General features: G+C 39.8%; 1 protein-coding gene across 1 annotated transcript in view; it reads right to left on the bottom strand.

The window, feature by feature from the left end:
* Window positions 1–2,442: 2,442 nt before the first annotated feature.
* ASXL3 (ASXL transcriptional regulator 3) overlaps window positions 2,443–26,235 on the bottom strand; it is a 129,155-nt gene continuing 105,362 nt past the window's right edge. Inside the window, exons 8-11 of the mRNA XM_087439117.1 lie at window positions 21,697–21,793; window positions 19,712–19,817; window positions 13,749–15,705; window positions 2,443–10,725 (exon numbers count right to left, since the gene is read on the bottom strand). Of these exons, the coding sequence (XP_087295243.1) occupies window positions 7,015–10,725; window positions 13,749–15,705; window positions 19,712–19,817; window positions 21,697–21,793 (5,871 nt within the window). The 3' untranslated portion in view covers window positions 2,443–7,014. The remainder of the gene's footprint in view (window positions 10,726–13,748; window positions 15,706–19,711; window positions 19,818–21,696; window positions 21,794–26,235) is intronic.

Raw genomic sequence — 26,235 nt, 5'->3', positions numbered from 1 at the left:
GAAATGATTTAGTACTGAGAGAATCAAAATTTAAAAACTGGCATTGTAAAGGGTAGTGTCCTTGATTATTCCCAATTTTTCCTCAAGCAAAGCTATTTGGACAAAAAAGTTTCCAAAAAAGAAACTTTCCAATGTCAAAATGTGAAAAAAAAAAAAAAAAGAAAGAAAGAAACGAACTGCTACCAATCTCACACTGTCCCTCTCATGGTCAAAAATGTGCAACAGGCTCTGAACTGGCCCTCCGGCAGTGCGGAAATTAGGTGTTTGAAGATTAGAGGTAATAAATTATCCATAGAGTCCTACTCTAGTTTCAAAAACTGTTTGGAATTGTTAAACGTTTCCTTTTAAGGTGTCAACTCATTTCCCACAGCTTTTTTTTCCCCTGGAGGTATAAAGATTATTTTACCAAACAATGCGTAGCATGAAAAAAAATCTACATTGAGCCCCCATGTTAAAGGAAGAAGAGGTAGAAAATGTGGCAGTGGTTTCGGCTTAGAAGCCATCAGGGAGAAAAGCCTCTTGATTCCTCATTTTGATATTTAAACTGATTGGCAAAAGAATTTTATATTAAAGAAATCATGTTTTTTATTTCTAAATAAATGGACACGCATATATGTTGCGGTTTCAACATAGAGAGAGAACATCCTGGAGAAGCTCACGTTGTTCCCAAAGTCACTGAGGCAAACCACGCTTTCCTCTGTCTGGAATATATTACAGTATCCCAGAACCGCATGCTGCAAGACAAATGAGTCAAGGAAAATAAAACCATAGGCCCGCACTCCTCTGAAGGCCCTCCATGTTCCCTCATCATTGAAGAAGGAGGATTTGGAATACAGTGTTTTCTTGAAAGAAAACCATAATTTGAAACCAGAGATATAAGTTTGGATCAAAGGTAAAACCTATTTTCAATTTACAAGGTTATGATAAGTAATAAAGTCTATGTGATAAGCCCACAGAAAATGAGATGGATCTTATGTGACCTCAAGCGTCCAGGAGATTGTTAAAGCAGCTGGTTCCTGCCCTTTGGCCAAGTTGCTATTTATGGGGAGTGTCCACTGAACAGTGTGCTTGGAAAAAGCAAAACGGGGAAACTCCTGGACATTTCATTGCGTTTGGGTTAGAGCTCACCTTTAAACCATCTCTAAACGATTTCTTTAAAAAAAAGAGATTGTAAATGAAAATGTTAGCCTAAGTACCTCAAACTCCCATAGATGCAACAGATATACTAAGTATAAATTCTAAATATTGATAAAAGCAGACTCAGAAAGCTCCTTTGTTCACAGAATTGATACTTAGCCAATCTTGATTGGTTTTTTGTAATAGGGCCATCTCTTTTCATTTGTCTACCATCCATTTGGATTGGTCAATGCCTTGCAGGATTGTTCAAAATTGCTAAAATATCAGCTTTACTTATAGTGATGAGATATTTAATACAGCTGAAAAGCTTGAAATAAAACTATTTTAAATAAAATGGCAAAAAATTCAATTTTTGCTTTGTAAATCAAGCGACCTTCCTCCAATTAGTGAGAGTACGGTAATTAATTGTATTGACAACTTGGATAAAAGTTTCTGTAGGGAAGAGAACTAGGTTCATTGCTCAATTTTGACTTCCAGATTAACTGTGATGTTGGATTACTCCAATTTTTATTGCCTGCGTATCACTGGATAACTGTGTGTGCTCTGAACTTTAAACATTAAGTCTATCTTCCACTGACTTACCTGGATAAGTTGGTCTTTTACTCTTACAATCATTTAATCTAGTTTTTGGAGGAGGAAGAAACATGTTTTGCTTTTTTTCCTCCGAAAGTAAACATCCTCTTTCGCCATCTGGTGGCTAAAGACAGCATTTTCCATGTAGATGAAAACAGTTGAACTTAGATTTAACAGCCAATTATGTTTAATGCTTTCCAATTCATCTTACTGTAAAGATATGCATATTTTTTTAACCAATGTAAATATAACAGGCAATTTTGTTCTAATGGTTCACAGCGTTTTGTTCAAATAGCTCTAGCTGTAATATTTAATGCAAGAGAAAAAAATTAACCAGAGAAATTCTTTTAAAAAAGAATTTTTAAAGTTAATTCATTTTGAAAGTTAAAATTAAATATGGTAGTAACAATTTGTTTGACCTGAATGTCTTTTTGTATAATTAACAAGACCTTTATGAAAACAAGATCCAAATATATTTTTAAATGACAAGCATAGCAGATACAGTTAATTTCAAAGATTCCAGTTTTGTTTTTTCCTGTTTTAAAAAGAGGTATAATTGTATGCTGACAATTCATCATACCAAAAAAAAGGGCAGATAATTTAACAGCATACGGTTTAAGTTTTCCCTATAAATTTTTTAATTAAAATTTTCAAAGTATTTATTAGTACAGTTCATGTATATACATTAACTACCTCATTTCATAAAAAATTTAAAATGACAATTATTTAATGTTGAATTTCTTTATTTTCTCCAGAATATTTTAATATTGAAACCCAAATTGTTACCTTGAGAAAGGGAAGAACAGAGAAACATGAAGAGACAAACATTTCATTTCATTTAACTTATGGTATCGTGAGCAGTCACTTTTGTAGGCAACGTTTTTTTTTTCTTTGTAGAAAAGAAGAAATAAAAAACAAACAGCACCATTAAAGAATGCATGATCCCTGAATTCTAAACAAAACACTGTCTAAAAATTTTTTAAATGCTTGTTGCACTCAGTCACATTTAGTCAGGTATCAAAGCAAGCATAACAGTATTAAATTGTAGCAGTCTTACTGAATCAACTGCTCCCCCTTCTGAGGATTTTACACACCTTTTCGGAGTTTTTCCTGTGGGAATAATATATTCTTTGGTAGAGGACTGAAGGAGGGTTTTACTTTTCTGTATGCTGATAGAAAACGTCTATGTAGGTCCAGGGCCTTCGCCCCCACTCTGCCTTTGTCATGCGTGTTATGTTTGGGTTGATTTCACATTTTGCTGTTACACCGTAGGAGTAATACCGCCTTTAAAAAAAAGGCATTCAATGGCTAATGTCAAACAGATGTAAACATTCAGAATACTGACCAAAAAAAAAAAAAAAATTACACACAAACACACATTAAAAAAGAAAGCTGTACTGAAAATATGAATCAGATCAGGTTTCCAGGAAGCAGGGGGGAAAATACAGCAGTACAGGAAAATTATGGCAACCAAGTAAAGCACTTCCTTTGAAACATTCATGAACAGTACAAATACAACAAAGTTCTTCTACAGCCTAAATTCTTCTGCGACTATCAAATATAGTACAAAGCGAAATAGTATGTGCTATAAAAAAGCAGCTCCTTTAAATTATAGTAAAAACGCTTTTTGTTTGCTTTACAGTGACGAAGCATGAGGACTGAAGACGACAAGATTTTTATATTCAGTGACATTTTGGCTACTTAGGCCCCTGACAGTCTGATGAGTTCCTTTTCTAGGACTCTTCACATTGTTCTCTAGAAACACAGACGGACAGTGACTCTGGGCTCTGCGCATTCGGCAGGCTCGTTCCCACCAGGCGCTGGTGCGGCACTCGGTCTCCACACCAGAGGGACGATGCAACCCTATGCTGGGCTTCAACTTCTGTAACCAAGGACTTCGCCAGACCAAGGAGGGACTGGGAAGCCAAGGCCACAGTAACTTCCTCCTTTGAAATTGTGCGAGTGTTTGTAAAGGAAACGGGGCTGCAGCATCACGGACTCTTACTCTCGACTGCGTTATGAAGCACCATATATGCACCAGCTTGTTTTCGTATGTTTATTTTGAAGGAGTAAGAATATCCAAGGTCTAGCAGTCAACTAAACCATCTAGAGCTCATCCCAGAAACACATACCACCACAGTCTTTATAGCAACCAGGCTCAACCTCATAGGTTTGTTTTCAAGTTTTTTCTTCAAACTAGACCTTAGCAAGGAAATATTATATATAACTATGGTGCTCAGTTCACCAACATTTCTGCTATCCTCACTTTGGGGAAGGAAAAATATTTTCATTTTGAAAATGAATTTGCATCAGAATGTTCTTATTAACATGCCCATTAACTACCTAAATGTCTTTATACACCTCAGGCATATGCATATCATATAGGAGGAGGATTAGGGAATAGCAGTTTCCTTCCTTCCCCTGCTCCAAAAGTGCTACTTAGGGAAATAACATCCTTTGTGATAAAAAAAAAAAAAAAAAAAAAAATTACGTTACATGTGCAAGTTCTATTCCTGATAGGGATAGCATAGTGTCCAATAATCAGGATAATGCACACACTACAATTTGCACATTACACCACAATAACCATGTAGTAAATAACATACTCCATTTGCACATAGGTAGACACCTGTGGAAATCAGAAAACTAAGAACGTACTACTCGTCTAATCCAAATATACTGGCTTTTGTATATATATTAAATGGACACTTGTAAAACATCTGACCTACATTTTACTTCTAAATTTCTTTCCATTATTTTTTAACCCAAAGATATTAATTTTTTCAGTAATATAAACCATAGGCAAATACTAGGAATTTGAACGGGGGCAATAAAGAGCAAGGGCAGAGAAAAATTATGCTCTTTGGACCTGGGTGGTAGAATCCATGCATGATCAACAAGTGATTCTCCAAACCTATTCTGTGAAAAATCAAAATCTACAGAAGGACACTTTTCTTTATTCCCAGTAATTTGTAGGCAGTATTCCACAACGATGGAACTGACAATGAGCTCAGCGTCACATCAGCCCCAACTGGACCTCATATACAGAGTGCAAAGGTTTTGTAGACTGGAGGTTCTTTCAACACTGTGTCAGTTACTGATATGGTAGTTTTGAATCTGCTGGTGTAGACAGTATCTGACACTGGTAGAGCGGCAACCGAATTTGGAAGGAGTTGGCACGCAAGCGTCTGTATTTTAGGGGTGCCCCTCTGTGAGAGTAGAGCATGCTCTTCTGAACCAAGACAATATCAGAGCAAAGCAGACCATAGAGACACCACTGACGAGGATGCCACCCAAACACACTGGGCGCAGAGTGAACTTAGGATCCTCTGGAACTTATGCTGCATTCCTCGGGAAGGGCTGGTTAAGTGCACTGCTAATTTTCTCAGTCGTTATTTTTGTTAATTTTAATATGAAAAACAGAAGTGACAGTACAGAAGCACCGCATCGCGGCCACAGAGGCAGGCCCTTCTTTGCTTTTCTTTCTTTTCAAGATCAAGTATCTTTCACTATCAGCAATTTGTTAACAAAAATGACGTCTCTATCAGCTAACGAAATTTGGCAACATCACAATAATAAATATGGAGAAAATAACAACATATACCGTGCTTAATTACTATAAAAAAAATCACAATTTTTTTTTTTTTGCCCCAGGAATGTAATTTCGCCTCATTCCAGTTATTTTTAAAACGTATTTTAAGGGAATGTCAAAAGTTTACATTGATTAGGATGATCCCATGCGAAAAGATCTGTCATTCTTACCCTGGATACGGATGACTTTTCCCCCATGTTTTTTTTTTTGATTCTACAGCCACAGTCAATCAACGGGTTAATGGCACTCCACATTTTGTGCTCTGTAATCTGAAGTTAAATGGGCGTAGTTTTTGTTGTCTTTCATCTTCCCACAATGTACATGTGCTTTTGAACTTGCTTTAGGGAACAGAGCCTCCTGAACTACAGCTGCTCTCTGACATGAGGGTGGCCAAAGTATATGGAATGTAGCTCAAATACTCAACACTCAGACTTTACTCGATAAACACTGACGATATCTGTACGATGCAGTATCCCTTTTTCAAAAGCAGTTCCACTCCCCCAAATATGAAGAATGTACTGAACTCACCTGAGGGGAAAAAACCAACACATGCAATACCTGGAACAATTTTTAAAATAAGGGCTATTTCAGAGTCAACTGTTAATTATATAGATTGCGAATCATGAGAAAAAGATTGTTCAGAAAAATGCCAACACTCCAGCCTTCTGCAGTCCCTTTTATCACCAATGACACTTTAAAAAAGAGGTGGCCAGTTTCCGCAAAGTCAGAAGCCCGAATGCACTGGTGTCATCAATAAAGGGCTACAATTATTTTCCCCCAAATTTTAATATCTAGTAATTGCATTAGAGTGAACAGAATGGACTAATATTTACATTATCAACCCGTTTATATGTGTTTGCATACACAGCGTTTTATTTGTTTGGTTTGAATTTTAGGGCATTTTTTTCATACGTATTCTTAAAAGCCACACGTGAAGCTCTGAATTCCTCTGGGCCTATGGCTCTCTGTGGGCCAACTGATCTTACGGCACCAGGTGTCAAAGGGCTCGAGGCAGATGAGTGGGGATGTGGCCCACACTGCAATTTCAGGTATAAGACATTTCACTACAGTGCGTACAGCGTCCAAGGCAGATCCAGATAGTCCCCCAGTCTCTGCAAAGAGTAAAAAGGGAGGAAAGAGAATAAGGACAGTGGAGTTCATTAACCACACACCTCCTTTAATGGATCTTTTGTGATATGAGTAAACACAAGGAATCACACATTTAAATCAGATTCCCCTTTCCAAATGACTTAATCACTGTGGTGACAGTAGGTCCAGAGAGTCCACTGTGCAAACCCCTGCCGTAATGGTGACTCTACAGAAGGATGCATAACCACCTTAAATCGTGTTTACCATTCTCTACTTCTGCATTTCTGCTTAGTATTAAGTAATTTAAAATGTCCTTTTCCTATCTACACCTGGACTTTAAAAAAGCAAACGGGGTAGTGCCCTGTGTACACACGGACAGAAATTTTCCAAAGCTGGGAACGGCAACTAACTACGCCAAAGACGTGCTGCAGAGCCACTCAGGTGGGATGCAATCTCCCCTTTCCGAGAAAGGCAAGAAAATAATAATCCCATAGAGAAACAATAATCTGTTCCAAAGTAAAATAAATTAGCACGATATAAACCACTGAGTTATCCAATTTGTTGTTGCTGGCGCCGTTGGCTTTTCCGTGTTGAAAAGGGATACTGCATCTTTCATTCAGCTCTTATCGCACAACCAGGCAAGCTACACAGAGTTTCGAAGGCCCTATGCAGTCGTCATGGCAGAAGGCCCCGCAGCCTTTGCACACAATCATGGCTTTCAGCCGGCAAGAGCATTTCAGTTCCAATTCATCCTTGTTGCTGCTGTCGGCAAAGTTCTGAACGGGCATCGGAGCGTTCTGACCAGGCAGCCCTGTGGCAGCACCGGAGCCACTTCCCAAAATCCCAATGGACTTTTCAATTGCCGAGGCTGCCCTTTTGAAGCTCGTGCTCCCAAAGTGTATTGTTGGATAATTTCCACAGAGCTGCTGTTGTTGCTGCACCTGCATTTTCTGAGCAGCTAATTGGGCAAAAGGCTTTTGTGGCTCAGAAAGCAAATAGGAAGAGAAATCTGCATTTTTTAGCGCAAATGCTTTTAACTGTTCTTTCATTTCATTCTGGTCATAGGAAACTTGTTTCATGCCCAGTTCACAGCTGCTGCTTAAACCCTCCTCAAAAGAAAGAGGTTCCGGTTTTATATTGCTACATATGCCCGTGGACTGTGGCCAACTAAGTCTCTTAGTGGTTTCCATGGTAACTGGTGGTTGTTTCTGATCGGATGGGACTTCTGCATTAGGAAGAGGTGGAGGTAGCGGAGGTGGTGGGGGGGGAGGCGGGGGCAACGCCAAGGGTGGAGGGGGTGGGGGTGGAGGGGGTGGGGGATGCACCAGTGCTTTGTTTGGCATCGCACGTGCAGCCCCTCCTGTGTCATCACCTTCTTTAACGGACATGCTGGGGGATAACATGTTGGCTAACCTTAGCTGGTGAGGTGCAGAAGAAAGGCCAGCTTCTCCCAATCCCTTTTGTTCAAGATGCCGACTGAAGGCAAATGCATTACAGCCCACTGGAGGCTTGGCAGGGGCCTGTAACAGAGCTGCAGTAGGCATGGGGCCTCTGGCAGCCATAGGCATTTGGTAAAACTGCTGTCTGTGTGAGGTACCAGCGTCGGGGTGGAAGCCGCCATTCTTGTCCACGTGAAATAGGTTCTGCTGGAAGCTACAGGAGGGGAGCAGCCGCTTCTGCTGCTTGACCTCAGGGCTGTGAACAATTCTGGTCTGCATGGGGTGCTTGTTCAGCCACTCTTGCTTAAAAGGCTGGCTGTGTCCCAGCTGATTCACGCCTGAGTTGATGACACAAGGCACCCCTTTCACATCTGGGTCCCCCAACAATTTCCCTGGCTCACATTTAACTTGAGTGTGTTCGCCCACAGTCCTGGCTACTCTCTTTTTGGGGTGGTTCTCTCGCTTTCTCATTTGCAGTGGTGCAAGAGTCCCTGCCAAGTAGCCCTTCCCGTCAGGATTGGGAGAGCTGGACGGCATTTCGACAATGCTCCTCTCTGGTGCTGATTTACCCACTGAGGTAGTTTGAAGAGGCAGAGGAAGCCTGTTAATTTCGAGCTTGGCTCCCAATCTGGGCTGCGGCAACACTTTTTCCAAAGGCAGGTTACCCTGTAGTAACTGTGTCACCAGGGGATTGTTAGCCTCCACAGACGAGAGACGACAGCTTGAGCTCCCTGCACTGGGAACTCTTTTCAGGGTGTCTGTAGGCAAAGAAATCGCCTCTTCCATGGGACCAGAGGTGGGAGCCTTCACGTTCGGTGCCTGTTGCATACTAGGGGCTGCCTCTGCGGCCGGAGGAGGCAGCTCAGGGCCAGGGAAGTCTTCAGTGTCCATTCTAAAGCCCTTGTCCACTTCATGAGGTTCAGACTTCACAGGGAGAGAGACACTTGTTATGAGATTCCTGGGGTGAAGTTCCGACATGTGCGAGTAGCTGGCGTGTTCCGTTTTGATAGCCTTTGGACAGCCCTGCTCTAGATAGTCTTTCTGTTTACTTGAACCAGAGTGACTAACCAGAGGCTGGCCCGTGCTCCTCATCCCGTCATCATTCCAGCAAATCCGGTTGTTTGAGTTATATTGATTGCTACAGGTTGTGTCTGCTTCACTTTTGAAAGTGGTGGGGCCACGTGCCTGCTCAGCAAAGCCACTACTAGGAGCAGTCACCTCATTTAATTTATCTGGAACAACAAGGGGTACTTCTCGGAGACCTGTGCTGGCAGCCTGAATCGTTTTACAGTCTTGTTTTGCTGCAGAACCAGCGATGAAACTAGAACCATGATCTACGCCTTCATTTGCAACTGGCTCAGGCCTGCTAATAACAGACACCTGAGGACATGCCATGGGCTGTATGGATGCTTCTGTCCTCACTGATCTGCTCTGGAGGTCCAAGTTGGCTTCTGCACTTTCAATGGAGACAGTCAGAGACAAAGTGGAGGTCAGCGTGGTGCTGTGGTCAACGATGACTTTACACGGAATTGATCTGTTTATGGCTGCTGGTGCAAAGCCCCCTGGAGGTTGCTGAGGTTTCCCAGAATTGTCTGCCCTGTTTCGAGGCCCTGAATTTTTGTCCAAGCTTTCAACACTTAACTTGGGAGCACTCTCATAAGAGTTTATTGTTAGCATGCTTCCAGTAAACATTGCGACAGGTGGGCGTGCAACCAGAGTGTCTGTGACTGCTACTGAATCCCTGCAGCTGAGGGCTGCTCTCACAGTGGTACCCATGGATACGGTGGCCTGTTCTTCACTCCCAGGCATGGCTATCTTCTCAGAAGGAAATCTGTTGTTAATTCCCGTTGGGGGAATCAAGACCGAGCTAGTGGAGAGATGGTTTGGCAAATTATTTCCAACGGAGGGAGTTGGCACAGAGGTGTACTGACTGGACACTAAGTTACTAGCACTGCTGCTTGATATTAGCAACTGCTTGTCATCCATGGAGCTCGATAAGCTGGAGTCCTCTGCAGTGGTGGGAAGAGGAGTGCTTTCAATACATTTTGGTATAATGGCTATGCATGGAGTGTCAGTTCCCTGGATGGTTTTTAACATGCTTATATTACAAGCAGAAATTGTAGTGTTTGCACTGTCAACAGACATTAGAACAGAGGATTTATCAACAGAACTCACAAAGGGATGTTCTTTAATTGCTCCCGACACAGCAGTGCTGCAAACAGACACAGGGACAGAATTTTTATTAAAAAGCATGGGCACACTGCTATTTTCAGAAGAGGTAGATGAAACAATTTTCTCAGATAAATGTGACACAGGTATATTTTCATCAGAACTGTGCACAGATAAGTCAGTGGCAGTTTCTGGAAGTTTCATCGGGTTAAGAGACTGCTGTAATACAGTGGTGGTCTCCCGGAGGTGCGCAGACTTGTTGGTAGGAGATCTACAGTTTGGATTGACAATAATGACACCAGTTGAACCTTCGATTTTTGTTTCAGGAGTAGAAGAGACTTCTAAGCTTGGAGGCCCTTCCTTTGAGCCAAGCGGAGGCAACCGGGTCTCTTTAGAGTTCTGGAAGAGGTGGGCTCTGGCTTGATGCTTTGCAAAGAGCTTCGCCTTTGTCTGTTCTTTGATGTGCGCCAGGGTTCTCGCCTTTCCACCCTCTCCTGGGCTCCCCATGGCTCCGGAGACGATGCTCGCAGCGGCGGCCACAGCAGCCGCAGCCGCCGCCTCTCGTTGGGCCCTTGCTTGCTGGGCTCGGGCCTTGATATCCGCGAGGGTCCTGGCTCCTGTGTTCCTCCCACCACTGACGGATGTGCTGGGGGATGCTCGAGACTCTGGTTTGGAGACTGGTTGGCTCTTGATGATAAAAGGTGGCCCAATTTTGGAAAGCTGGATCTACAGGAAGGGGAGAATGGAGAGATAAAGCACTTGGTACATAATCACAGAGGAGGCATGTGGAACACGATAATGCAAGGGAGGAGAGTAGCTGCCTTCTCTCGCAGTGTGTCATGAACTACACCTAAATCCCTGAATGGGCCTTTAGGGTATAAAGCAACAATAAATGCAGCATAAATGTGAAAATTAAATTTTTTTATCTCTGTTTTTTTACCTATAAAAACATCAACCAGTGACTTCATTTGGCATGGGAATGAAACATCTTCTTAATGCCTCATATGAATGGAAACAAAATCCATGCTTCTTAAAATAAGGTTAGCTAAAAAGACTTAGAGATAGTTAGCTTTTAAATTATCTTCCTTGCTGGCATGAAAAACTGGGACCTTAATTCTATTGGAGTTTATCAGTCTTAATTTGACACAAAGAAAAAAGGCCCAGCCAAGAGGCCAGGAGACTAGAATTCTCACCCTGGCTTTACTCAAAGAAACTTTGTGATCCTAGGCAAATGACTGTGTACTTCAGTTTCTCCAATAACCTGGCTGAGCCAGAGACTCTATGGTTTTATGTACTCCCATACCACCTAGCACTCTGTCTTACACATATATAATAAGCACACAATAAGAGTTTGTAAACTCAGTCGTAAAATGAGACTAGTTATTTCTGGTCTATTTCCTTCACAGAGCTCTTATAAAATGGAATAAGACTATATTTGTGAGAGTGCTCTGCTTTCTAAAGGGATTTTATTATCATTATGTGTTCATGAAAGCAAGGGCAACTCTGGTTTTCTGCCTCTAAAAGAAAGAATGGGTTGGGCAGTTTCTTTTGATATTGGTAATCCACAATTTGCTGAATTTCATAAATGTCCCAATCCACACTGTTCACCTACTCACGCTAATTAAGACACTGGCAGATATCAACAAATTCATGAGGCACCAGACCTAACAACCAACATCCCATAGCAATGCCTGTGATGCTGTAGTCACTAAGAACATTCTTGGAGCCATAGATTTGTAGAGCTGAAAGAGATCTAGCTAACCCCCCTCGTTTTACATTTGAAAAAACTGAGCTAGGGAGGTAAAGTAGACTGCCCTGGGGTCACATAGCTAGTGAGTGACAGAGTCTTCAGACTCCTCATTCAGTGCTGCTAACATGTACTATGCTTCCTTTTCCTCCCCTCCAGAAAAAGCTTTTCCTAGAAAACTTCTCTCTCTCTTCTTAACATATGTATATTTATATTATAAACACTTTACACATACTATAAGATCATATCAATTTGGAAGTATGCTTTGGAACCCTGGTAGATGGAATTGTCTTCCTGAGCTATTTCATTTCTCATTTGCAAACTTGTAATGTCTCTCTTCTAATCCAAAGGCTCCAAAGAAAAGATGAATTTAGAGAGGGGATTCCATTTTTCCTTTTAAATGTTTCCCTTAGTTTAAACAATTTAAAACATTTAAAAAATGAAGCCTAGGTATACGTAAGCAAGAGCTCAAGGCCAAATAAACATCAAATATACTTGTAGTATCTATCTATCATTACATAAAGCGTTATCTCACTTTGAAAATAAGCTTTAGACCAAAAAAAATTAGACTAGTATGTTTAAAAATATTTCCTATGAAAAGCATGCTTATAATATTTTTCTTTCCTTTGCTTCAGAAATTAAAATGCATAGCAGGATTTTAATTGGAGCTTACTGTTCATCTTTTACATCTCTAGAATCTTGTTGAGTAGGGACTGCTTTACTAAATAGAATAACTACAACCACACTCTTAAAGTCAACCTTATGGAGATCATGAATCACAGGCAAAAAGTAGATGTCAGAGCAGAGCAAAATAAAGGCAAAAAGAGATGAAGAAGCTTGAGTAGGTTTATAATTCCAGATCAATCCTATGATGGAATAATCCATTTAATTGTAGGACAACATAAATGGACAGAGATAAAAAGCATCAAATAAATATAAATTATAGTGGGCATAATTTTTTTTATTAAATAGAGAGCTTCTTTTGAATTAACTTTAGTTCTCAGTTTACTTAGGCAGAGCCAATTTATATAAAAGGTTTGTTTTCTGAGAGTTAAAATCCACCTGGGATCAAAAGAAAATATATAAATAGGAATGTTTGTCTACAGGCTTTATTATTTTGTGAAGTTAAATACCTATTTACAATCCTGGAAATAAAAAAATAGGATTTGTATACCTAAATATCTACAGCATTTTCCCTCAAGGTTTACAAAGCAATTTCATTGATGTATTCAAAAAATATTTAATGAGGCTCTTCCAGAAGCCAGGTGCTCTCTGCTAGGCAATGGTGGTGTTCAGCGTTTGTTAGAAAAATGGATGAGTGAAAAATATACACTTTCAACTCTTTAGTGCATGCCTCTGACTTCTGACTACTTTTCTCTCTAGTCTTAGTAAACTTTTATAGGACACTAAATTATTTTTCAAGTTTTCCCAAGTTTAGGTACACCTCTGTCCTACACCTTGGAATCTCCCAAAGATCCTGTATTTCAGCGGCCTGTGAGCTCCTCCAGGCCCTGTTCTCCCCTCTCACTTCTTTTTACCTTAAATGCTAAGGTCTAAATATATACACGTAACTTATCATATGAACTCAATACCCAGTCTTAAAAATAATCATTTCATATTAAACTGGTGCTACCAGTATTAGATTATAAACTGCTACATAAAACCTGGAAGGAAGAAAACCTCCTTTACTTTTTAAAATATAAGAATCTAGGGCCGGCCCCGTGGCTTAGCAGTTAAGTGCGTGCGCTCCGATGCAGGCTGCCCGGGTTCGGATCCCAGGCGTGCACAGACGCACTGCTTCTCCGGCCATGCTGGGGCCGCGTCCCACATGCAGCAGCTAGAAGAATGTGCAGCTATGACATACAACTATCGCCTGGGGCTTTAGGGGAAAAACAAATAAATAAAAATTTAAAAAATAAAATAAAATAAAATATAAGAATCTAAATAGGAAAAGCCTATCTATGGAATTGCCTTTTTTTTTTTTTTTTTTTTAATACTGTACCTTGAGAGGTGGAACCCTGGGTTCCTCTCTTGGAGGCTGTTCTTTCTCTGGTGGGCTGCTAGATGATATGTTCCGGGTTGACTGATCATCTTCTATCCTAGCCCTCTTTTCCTTACAGATTCCAAAGCTGTGCTGCTCTGCAGTTTTCCTCTTTGATATCTCGGATTCTCTACTTTCATTTCTTATCCCATCAGGTGACTTGGAGGGGTCTGACAACTTGGAAGTATGCGAGGTCTCCAACCGATTCTGTGAGCTCCCTTGCTTATGTGTTTTATTTTTAGAGCCTTCTGAAAATGAGGCCTTATCCACTGATGAGACATATTGCTTGTCCTGTAATTTAGGTGACGTAAGCTCATTTCCCTTACTCTCTGTTTCTTCAGAAAAGACAGATAATTCTAATGGTGAAGACACTCCTTTCTTTTCTGTTCTTTGCAGGACATTATGATTTTTAACTTTTATCATTTCTGTAGGAGGAAGTTCTGGAATCAAAGCAGGATAGGGATTCTCAGTTTCAATACGTGATTTACAAGGCTGCTGGCTCAGGGTCTTATTGTGCAATTCTTCAGATGGAAATGCTTCAGGAGCAATGGAAGAAGAACCCATTTTGATGGGTTCAGGAGTACTAGAGAGGGTCTTCTGCTGAGAAATAAGGCTCTCACCCAGGGGTTTGGCAAGGGCAGAAGCTTCATCTTTCTGTGGTGACAGTGGTTCTTCGGATATAGAAGGTGACCTTCTTTGTTGACGCATCATTCTCTCATTCATGGAAGAATTAGAAATTGGAGATGTTTCTGAAGGAAGTGGCAAACTGGAGATAAAAGTGGCTTCAGATGTAAGAAGCATGGAAGAGACTGAAGAAGTTTCTGAGGTCAAAGGTAAATCAGACATGGGTGATGTTTCTGATGTCAAAGGTAAATTTGATACCGGGGATGCTTCTGATGTTAAAGGTAAATTGGACATCAGAGATGCTTCTGATATTTCAGGTGAAGTGGATATTGGAGAAATTTCTGACATCAAAGATGCATGAAGGTTTTCATCAGTGGGATTTCTCTGATTATATCTGTCTGCATTTTCAGTGCTAGACACCTCAGAACAGAATGTTGTCTCAAGGGAGGCTGGAGTACATGATTCTTCTGAAGTAGACTGGGTTTCCCCTCCTGGGGACGTCAGACTGGTACAGCCTCCCTCTGGGCTCTCAGAAGAGAATGACGTTTCAGAGACGCAAGCATTTTCAGAAAGCTGTTCATCAGGATCACTCTGTAGCTCCATATCCACAGCAATTCCTTCATTTGGAAATTGGCCGTCTAAAGAAGAGGACCCTATTTTTATTTTCGGAGAATTGGTCTCTATTGACGTTTCTGGCTCCTTATGTTCTGTGTCACTGACGTGAGTCACAGATGAAATGGAAGGAACAAGAGAGTCACAGACTTCTAGTTGATCAATAACAACCGACATTTCTTCCTGGGGAGATTCTAATTTCTCTTCCACCTTAACTTCAATATGAGGCAAAGTTTCTAAAACATCATTCATCATAACACAGGATTCCAAGTTATCTTCAGGAGGTACTATTTGGGGCTCTTCATGAGAGTTGGCTGGACTTTCAGACTCCTCAGAAAATTCAGGTATTGTCTTATGATTTTCATCCTGGCATTCACAGATACTAGTCTCGACCTCTTCTGCAATTTCCTCCTGAATCACAGATTCTTCAGGGATCAAGATATCTTCTGATTCTGATTCTGCCATTACATCCTTACCCATATCTACCATAGGGCAAAGCGTAGCACAGAAATCAGGCTCTGGAGAAGTTGGACTTTTCATGCTTTTTGGCTGTTGTTCTTCCAAGTGAGTCTGTGCAGAAAGACCTGGAAGGCCAGAGGTCCCACATGAGGAACCACTTTCAGCTCCATCATTGTTTGGTCCAGAAGTGAGCTTCACCGATTCCTCTCTTGACATGCCTAACCTGAAAAGAAATTAGGAACATTAAATTACTGTTCAACCACAAAACATGAAAGGTACAACTTGGATCTGTCACAAGTATAATATTCAATAGAATTAAATGCATCAAATAAATTTTATAGTCACTAAGTAACATGCTTAATTTATATAAACTAGTTTATGATGACTTAGTTTTTCTACTGCTTTTATAATCATAACTAAATTAAACTCTACTTCTGGTTAAGAAAGGTATAGGTTTTTACTCTGTAAGCAAGGAGATATGAACCTTACCAAGTAAGTTAGTAAAAGGAATAAGAAAATTACATACTACAAAAGATTAGAAAATATGGGGAGAAAAGCAAAAGAATGTGTAAGATCTAAAATTTTTAAAGTCAGAAAGTAGAAAGATGTCCTTATAATAGAAAACTACATAGTCTTCAGAGAGTGCAACATAACCAAATAATTAAAATGAACAGAAGATGGCTATGTTGTAAAATCTTGAAATTAAAATGACTACCAAAGATTAAGTTCTCTTAAACCAACGTAAGAGGTGTTACTCAATCACCTTATTTGTATCTAAGTGTCTAACCTAAGACAATATGGAAATTTCACTAAAGAATAACAAAACATATTTGGGATCATCAAAATTGATTCTACTAGATTACATTTGTGTGAGGCAAGACTTTTAAATTCTTTCATGCAGATTTCTTACCGTAAAGATATTCCATAAAAGACAGTAAAGAATATCAAGAAATAATCCAGCCTAATGTTTAAGTCATAAAACAAAGTTAATCAGAATTACAATGAAAGATATTGTAAATCACTACTTCTTGTCATACTAAGTTACAAAATCAGCATCAGATGGTAGAGAAATATGCTGTTCTACATGCAGTTAAATTAGAGTACAGGCAATTACAAAGATAAGCAGGAGAGAGAACATTTCCAGAGAAAGAAATGCATTTGAGTGAAGAAATACAGCTAAAACAGTATCAGTACAAGAAAATACCTCAGTGAAATCCACTTACCTTTTACTTAAATTAAATCCTCAAAATGAAAGGGAAATAAAATTGAATACACTTTTTGGGTATTTGACCATTGCCTTCTTTACTAAAATTCAGAAGGCTCTAAAAAGAAGATATTTCCTTCATAATTAGTCTCTTTTCTTTCAACTTTCCCTAAGATGAGTTCAAACAAAGCTACAATTTATAACTATACTATACTGAGCGGAGCAGAATAACTACAGATAAATTTAAAGCAGAATAATCAGCTAGAAATAAGGTCCCTTGAGGCTAGGTTAAGCAGAGGTACCACTGATAAGAAGTAAGGTGTAGAAGATACAGAATCTATCCACTGGCAGCCGAACTTCTGCTAAGTGGTTAATAACGATATATATAAATATACATATATATATAAATCTTGTATGCAAAACAGCACTGTATAAAATATGTCTATGTCAGTATTTTATTATTTTCATGGAAATAGATTTAAGACAGTGTAAGTCATAGAAGGAAGATGCTCACAGCACACCACATACCAAACAAAGGAAAATCCTGACCTCCAGAAATCTAGACCGCAAATCAACAGACCAACTCCTGCAATTCTGAGTTAGCATACAAACAGATGATCTCTAAGTAACTAAAATGAATATAAAACAGTACTATATTACAAGCAGAGTAAGCCAATAAGAACCACGATAAAGATCTCAAACAAAAGGCAGAAAACTAAATCAGACATCTTAACTCGAGATGAGTTTGGATGGCAACATTCTTGGGAAAACCTGGAGCAATGAAAAGGCACATGGTATTACTCCACTGAAAACTGATGCCAGAAAAACTCCCTCACATATTGGGGGAATGCAGGTAATACAGAAGTAACAAAATTAGAAGGGCAGTCAATGAAATGTCCAGAATACATCTGTCATCCAGTACGTAATAAAAGACCAAAGAGAACAAGCAAGGAGTCCTGTGATGTAAGGGGACAGAAACTCTACGGATAAACTACAGCAAGCAAAGGGTTAAGTAAAAGAACTGTTTGTCCTCAGAGCTCAGTAATGGTGATGGAGAGTCACTTGTACTCACAGTATTGTAGCTGTCACCCTCCAGGGCAGGGGCCTTTAGCCTGCTATCCATTGGAGTCTATGAGGCCCCTAAATTTCATGTAAAACATTGTGTGTGTGCAAATTTCTCTGAGAAGGATTTTCAGGATTAAGATCCTGAGTAAATTACTTAACCACACTGTGTAAACATGGGAAAATTACTTAGTTTCATTGTCCCTCGGGTTCCTAAACTTTTTTTAAATATAAGAATAATAATGATATCCACACCTTGTAGGAGTATTGAGAGGATTAAGTGAATATTTGCAAAGCTCTTAGAAACGTCAGAGCCAGAGAAGGCTCAATGATTCTTTGTTGAGTGAAAGAAAACTCCCTGTAATGCACGGTCCCTAAAATGTAGGCTCTGTAAGGGCAGAGCCTTAGGAAGCCCTACAGATGACTGACTGCACCTCCGGCATCTAGGAGAATGTCTGACAGAGAGGAGACGTTGGATAAATATTGTTGAATTAATAAAAGAATGGGCCCAACAGTCAATAAAAATTAAGGACCAGTGCTTTGGAGATAACTAACTCGGTTATGCTTCTGCCATTACTGAAGAGTGCTCCCAACAGTCCCTTTGTCAGACAAAAGGTGAGGGAGGCATCCTAAGTGGTCTTCAATGTCATCCTCCAGGCTTCTTCATCCTGCTGGGCATCAGCATGACCTGGAAAGTATCTAAAAATACAGATTCCTGGGCTCAACTGCTGGAGAGTCTCAATCAGTATGTCTGGGGTGGGTCCCAGTAATCTCTCTCTCTTTTTAAAAGCTCCAATGAGGATTTTGATGCAGCCAGGCTTGAATAATACTGTTGGTGACTATATATGAAAGCATATAACTAGCGTGCCATATTTTTAGTTTTTGAGAAAAGATGTTAATTATCTCCTTTTAGTTTTGTTTAAATATGTATACGTATCCAGGAGTCCTAGGACAGCAATTAAAAACAAGACTTCCTACTCGAGAGCACTGCTGGTTAGGACAGTTCACCGAAGGCTAGCCTACTCTCAGTACGCAGCCTGTTGACCAATCATGCGATTCCTTTTCATGAAGAGTTCTCATGTGAGACTCCTTCCGGCATGCTTTTCCCCATTTACAGAGGGAATTTTGTGAAATTAGATCAAATGGTACAGGTTTCATTACCTGTGACCACCCCAGTGTCTTTTACACAAAACAACAACTCTCAGCAATAACTGTGTATGTTGGAAGTTAAAGCACAAATTCCTCTACTAAGAGGACTGAGTTACTAAGTAACTCAAGTTACTGTCCATTTTCCTCAATCTCTACTCCTTTCTTAGGAATCTGATTGTCTATAAGACTCCAATTCTTCCCATGTAGAACATGTTTCTTTTAACAATGAGACAAAGGAGAAACTACTTTCAATTTAGTTCAGTCATTACCACACTTATGTGTGGCTGGTATTATTTAAAAAAGAAACAAACACACAAATAAAAATAAGTTAAAAACAGGTTACACTCAAAAAGGAAAATAGAGTAAAGGGTAATACCTCAGCCTTTCCCCAAAACAAGGACTAAACAAATATATATGCATAGTCAATATTTTTGGAAAATGTGAGAATTAAATATGTATCTAAAACTACTTATCTCTAAAGTATTCATTAATGAAAATATCTGGATTAAATACAGGAGATTTTTACTAAAATCCAGTTAAGAAGCCAAAATTGACTTCTATAGGATTTCATGTGCTATTTTCAGTCCAAAATGAATTTTCATAGACAAGTTATAAACCCTTGAAAATGCATGTTTTTAAATTTAAGTGCTGATATGCCACTATAATTTTACCTGCAATTTCTTACACTGAGGGACTATTGCCTTTTATCACAGGTTTATTAAGTTTTACAGCATATAAGTGTGCTATGTGAAGCAGAGAATTACATTTTCATTTCCTTCTAAGAGAAATGAGAAAAAAATGCTCTAGTACTTACTTTTCTCCATAAAACCTTTCAAAGAATTTTTCTTTCCAAGGTTCTGTTTTCTTTTCCTTCTCAATTTCTTGCCTTATCCGCAACTGCATTTCTGGAGTAAATTCTCCTAGAAAGAAAATGCTTATATATTGAGTAAAAGTGGTCATATCTCTTGCTAATTAATAAAGAAAACATGTAATTAATTTGAGTAAATTTTTATGAGTAAATTTTTATGGATGTTGAAAAGTAAAAGGCTGAGAACTGATAATATTTCTACAGCTTCTCTTTTTTATGAACATCACTCAAATAGTCATTGAGTCACAGATGAACTCTAAAACATTTACCAAATGCATTGCATGCTAGGGGCTGCAAATGACAGCATGTATATTCACTGTCGTTAATGAAATCAGTCTGGTGAGAGAAAAGGCACACAGGTGCTATAATAAAATGTCAAAAGCCCTGGATAGGCCATTAAGAATAAATGTAGTGAAAGTATAGAAGAGAAAACACTTAATTCTGCCTCAATTGATGAGGGAAAATGACATATAGGAACTGATTTTTTAGTTAGCTTTTGAAGCACGATCAAGCTTTTATAAAGTCATTAACTTACAAGGCACAGAGATATGAATATGTATATTTATGTTCTTTTGAGTGGCCAATTGCGAGTAGAACATAGGATGAAATGAAAGGGGAAAGGTAGGCTGAGGCCAATTACCCAATGCAAATGTTAACGAGAGTTCTGAATTTTTCCTACAAAAGACAGAGGGAGGTCCTGGTGACATTCAGTGAGGGAGGAATGTGGCCAAACAAGTGGCTTAGAAACAAGGTGAAGAAATTATAGGACTCCAGCAGGGTGGCTACTGAGTAGCAAGATGAGAGGTGGAGATTACAGTCAGGACAGTAGCTGTGGCACATGGCACAATCAACAGTTCATAATCATATGGACCTGGGGAGATGGAAGAGGATCAAAGATGTCATCAAGGTTTCAAAGTGAGGAAATGTGTGACAGCAGTGACATTAACAGAAAGAGAAAAGGCAGAAGGAATAGTAGATAAGGGAAGATAGTGAGTTTAATATTAGCATTTTGGTTTTAAGATGTCTGATATCAGCTAGGGAGATCCAGTAGGCATTTGGAATAGAACACTGAGGATTAGGAAAAAGGAGTTAGACCCAAATTTGAAGTTTTCTGCCTATGGCCACAGCTGAAACCAGTGGTGAATGAGGATGCTTAGAGAATACGTATAATTACAAAAGAAAATATCAGGGAAGAGAATGGTGGAGACATCAACATCTACCATCAGAGGGAAGAACAGGAACACCTGAAAGAAGCTGAGAAAACGCCGTCAGATATGTACCCCAGGTAACGATTTCAAATATATTATGAATGTCTAAGGTAGATGGTTTCAAATTGGATGGGGTAAAAAACAAATGAGATATTAGAGAAGGAACATGAAATGTAAGGACTGGGCAGAAAAAACTGGACTTTGCCATCAGAGAGCCATTCCTATTCTCTAGCAGGGATTATTTGGGCACTGTGGGGCCAGACCCAACTATGACAATTTGAGTGGGTTAGGGAGTAAAAATGTGGTAGCATTGGGTATTTTTCAGTCTTTCAAAAAGCTTGGTGACTAAAGGAAGGATATGGTGAAGTGGTGGCTTCAGGGGAAGGAATTATTAAAAGAAGATTCTTTAGGTTCCAGGACATTAAGAAATTACAAAACACATCAAATACTGTAATTAAAATTACCATTCCAAAGAAAATCTTGCTATATTAAAAATTCTTATTTTGTCCCAGATAACATCATGCTTTCTTCAAAAATACCAGACACCAAAAATGTCAACACAACAAAAGAATTAGTGAAGTCACTTGGAATAGGATGTGAGTTTTTACTAAATTAAAGTATACTTCAGGGGGAACAAAAGACTTGGAAATCAGAGAAAGGTGCAAAGCTCAGTACACTATGTGTATCAAATATGTCAAATAATAACGGAAAATAGAAATTTACCTTCTGCCAGTCGCTGCTTCCATCCTTGAGCTGCATATGCAAAGAATTCATTATTTAGAGCTGAAGTACTGAGGCGTAAAATTCCATCACTTCCCATCTAGGAAATAAGCCGACAAAAACAAGATTCCATCAAGAATAATTTAAAGCAAAAGTATGCAGTAAAGAAGCGAAAACTGAGTGGGGGTGCCCGTGAGAGAGCAAGTGCAGGTAGGCGGAAGGAAGGAAGGAATCCACCAAAAGACGAATCTCCAAGTACGAAAACTGCATTGTTTACAATGACTATTATAATGACAAAATATATTGATTAAAAAAAAACCCTTTATTACCATTATTAGTGGTGAGTATAACAAATGTATGTGGTTTAATCTAAAAAGTTTTATATCTTTATCATTTTACTTAATGGTATCAAATTAAAAATCAACATATGTTTACATCTTTAGATTAAGTTTTTAAAATTAAATGTTCTAAAATTTGTGAAAGCTAAAGAAATCCAGTCTGATCACTTGGATTCTTTTACTGTCTGAAGTTTAGGCAACAAAAAGTCATGAAACATATTAAAACAAATACAGCCACACTGTCACACATATCCTCCTTCTACTCTACTCATCTCTTTGGATGCACACAAAAAACAGGTATATAGCAAAGTTTAAAATATGTGCAACTATATGCTCCTAACCTTTTTCCCCAAACATACTATTCTTTTTGATTTACATATAGAAAAAATTCAGGGCTGGCCCGGTGGCGTAGCGGTTAAGTGCACGCGCTCCGTTGCTAGTGGCCTGGGTTTGGATCCCAGGCTCACACCGATGTACTGCTTGTCAGGCCATGCTGTGGCGGCCTCCCACATAAAGTGGAAGAAGATGGGCATGGATGTTAGCCTAGAGCTAGTCTTCTTCAGCAAAAAGAGGAGGATTGGCACCGATGTTAGCTCAGAGCTGATCTTTCTCACCAAAAAAAAAAAAAAATTAAAATTAGAAAAGATTCAGATAAGCATCATCAAACTGGATGCTTTTAACTTTCCAATTATTTACTGCATCTTCTATGTGCATATATTCTGCTTGCTGACATAGGGGACAAAAAGAATTACTGTCACCCTTGACTGGCTTCTTATGTAGTTGAGGAGTGAAGATAAAAGTGAAACAATGCCAAGTATTAGGTGAGTGGGAATTAAGAAGTGCAAAAAATAAAAGCTAGGGGAAGCTATGTGGGTAGACATGAGTGGTTAGAAAGAACTTGACGCCAGAGGCGGAACTGGTGCAGGGTCTTGAGAGACTAACAGGATTTGGACAGAATAGTCTCAGAGACAAAGCATATAGCATACTGTCAGAGAGCTTTATTGTAGAGGCAGAACATCATAAACAGTGAGTAACTGGACCATTTATGAAGGTGTGAGGATGTTTTAGCCTGCTACTCAAAGACCTGGCAAATGTAGCTCCAATTATATTTTCAAAGATTTCCTCTTACTCCTGCGTACATACTTCATATATCCTAAGCTCTAATTAGCCACTGTTACCTGAAAACACACTCAGAAATTTCTTATCCCTATGTTTTTGTTTGTTTGTTGTCTTCTCTACACTCCATCTTCACCCACTGAAATACTATCCCTCTTTTAAAATTTAACACAAATAACGCCTTCATGAATGTGTCGGCTAAACCATCATTCAAGAGAAAAGGAGAATACTGAATCCAAAAAGCAAATTTTATACTTACTACTCTAAACTGGATAATGGCCAATCAAATCCAGAAAAGAGAGACATCGTGAACAAATGTGAGATATGTTGAATGCTACCATCATGACATCTATAGAGAAGCCATAAATTTGAGATCCTGAATTTCTTCATTTAAGAAGATACTGATAACCACACTAAAATATTCAATATACTTGGAAAATTTTAGGTAAGACTTCATTGATTGATTCATTGATTCACTGTTTACTTACAGTTATTTCATCTTTATTCAACAGATACTTATTAAGCCACTCATATGAACCTATGTGCTTGGCACTTCTATGGGTGCTGGCAATACAGTGACAATAAAGAAAAAGACCCCACCCTTGTATTCTGAATATATTCTACATTTAGCAGATGCTTCTGGTCTTTGTATGTCTCTTCCACCCGTGTGAGTTCAGCATAGCTGTAATGTACAGTTACATCACCATGCCAGTATCCCACATCATAGTCTTCCCACAGCCCCAAGATGTGAGTAGATAAATGTCCCAGCCTTCTCATCTTTTAAATGGAAAATTCTAGGATATTATCCTCTGGAATGCAGTATATGCACTGAACCAAGGGATGCTGTTTGGTACTGTGTCCCCAAAAGCTAGAATACACAAGTCTGGGAACCAAGGGGTGGAATGAACGAACCTTTTCACCATCATTCATAGGGAACCACTTGCAGACTGTGTCCTTCCTGTCCCCACAGCTCTAGACTATGTGGGATTAGAAGTCCAAGTTCCCAGGGATGAATCATTTCTACTAAGACAGGGTTTCTCAACCTTGGTACCATTGTCATTTAGGTCCAGATATGTCTTTATTGTGGGAGCATATCCTGTGCGTTGGAGGATGTTTAGCAGCATCCCTGGCCTCTACCTACTAGACACCAGTAGCAACCTCTCTCTAAGATGTGACAATTAAAAATGTCTCCAAACATTACCAACTGTCCCTTAGAGGAAAACCATCTCTGGTTGAGAACCATCGCACTAGTGGACATGGTAAGGGCTCCACTGTAGCTCAAGCTCTGCTTGGTTACTTCATGACTCTCATGCTGGCAGCTCACCAGGCAAAGAGAAGAGCTACTGGACAGGTGAGATAAACAGCCCTCACCATTATGAGGAAAGAAGACTGCTGCTATAGAGCGGGGTGGAGAGGAGGATGTTGGAAATGCTGGAGAGTCACTGGGATCTCTCTTGGTGCTTCCATGCCTGGTGGTAACAGTGAACATGGAGTACAGCAATGACAGCCTGAGAGGGCAAGGCAGTCATGGGATGACAGTCTGGGCCATTTCATCAGGCAAACTAGCAGAAGTGCTGGCTCAAGGTGAGGACAATCAGAAATGGGTGTCAGAGAAGGGAGATGATGAACTTCAATCACAGCCTTAAGATCAGCTTGAGACTAGTGGAGCCGGCAGCTGGTCCACTAACCCCCTGGTCATAAGTCTTGCCCTTTTTTTTTTTTACTTTTCAAAATATCATGACCAGCCACTCCTTATAGAGTTAGTGACAGAGTGGACATAACATGAAGCACAACAAGATCTGAGTGATACAGAGGTAGACAGTACCAGACATTTACAATGCTCCATTCCATAACATCTAGCCTGTGTGAGTACAGAGCAGCTGGGGTAAACAGTTCAACGCACTTGTCCCACCCCAGCTTATAAAACTCAAGGACCTTCTCTGAAGCAGGAAGTCCTTTGAGATAGGATGCAGATGCAGCCAGGAAATGCACAGAATGGCCCTGGGGGCAACTCACAATCCATGGGAGACAAGAGTCTGTGGTAAAAGGTCCTGCTCTCCTGTTGTCCTTCTGGGGGACAATTTTGTGGCTCATTCTAGGCATTTTCTAAGATGGTCCTGAGTGGAATTGAGCCCCTTTTGTTCAGAGGGTTTCTCCTCTCCTTGTCTTGTGCTATCTAATCCCTGGCTTCTGCTTCCAAACTACCTGTACTCAAGTTCTTGTTCCAGACTCCACTTTGGGAGGGAACTGGCAGGGAGAATCCCAAGTAAGACACCAAAGCTAAGAAGTTTGGGCTTCATCCTCTACATGGATAGCCCAGTGAATGCACCAGAAGGTAAACCTGAGGCCTGAGGCAGGGCTTGAATCAGCATGAGGTCCCAGGTTAGTGGTCTCCAGGTCCAAGTTTCCCCCTCAATTTACCCCTGCATATTTATTACCTTTTCCAATGTGTGTCCCCATGGGGAAAGGTGGGAAGCACTGCTCTGGGTAATGGGAAACTACTGAAAAGGTTTAAGCCTGGGAAAATCCTAAAAAGATTTGTGCTTAAAAAGATGACTTTACTAGCTGTGAAAAGGATAGAATGGAGAGGAACGCACAGATCCAAAGACATCGCTAGCAGGATATTGGAATACTTCCATAGAAGATGATAAAAAAGGCAAATCTGAGAATGCTCAGGACTGGATGAAGGGCTTCAGGACTGAGTGGGTAAAGGCACTGGAAGAGACAATGAACATGGAGACAATGAACATGCTCAGGATGATTCTGGGAGACGGGGTGGATAAAAAAGGCAGCCGAGCTTGAGTACAAGTCTTCAAGGACTGTTATCAAGAAGGTCTAGCAAAGACAATGAGGATGAGGAGAAGACAGTCCATCTGAATGATACGCCTCTAAGAAGTCTGAAATATTCTGCAAATATTGACTCTGAATATCTATCCTTGTGGTTTGGAAGTCGTGAGAAAAGCAACTCCACTAAGGAAGACTAAAAGGGAAGAGATATTCTTATTGCATAGATTTTAAATAGGACTAGTAGGTGGAAGGCAAGTTTCCTGGAGAGGTAAAGGAATTTGTTTGCTATGAAGTGCATTTA

The sequence above is a fragment of the Ceratotherium simum genome, chromosome 14 (genome assembly GCF_057802395.1).
Source record: "Ceratotherium simum simum isolate JZ-2026a chromosome 14, ASM5780239v1, whole genome shotgun sequence".
NCBI classification, from domain to species: Eukaryota; Metazoa; Chordata; class Mammalia; order Perissodactyla; family Rhinocerotidae; genus Ceratotherium; species Ceratotherium simum.
This window is presented reverse-complemented; position numbering and strand designations above follow the sequence as displayed.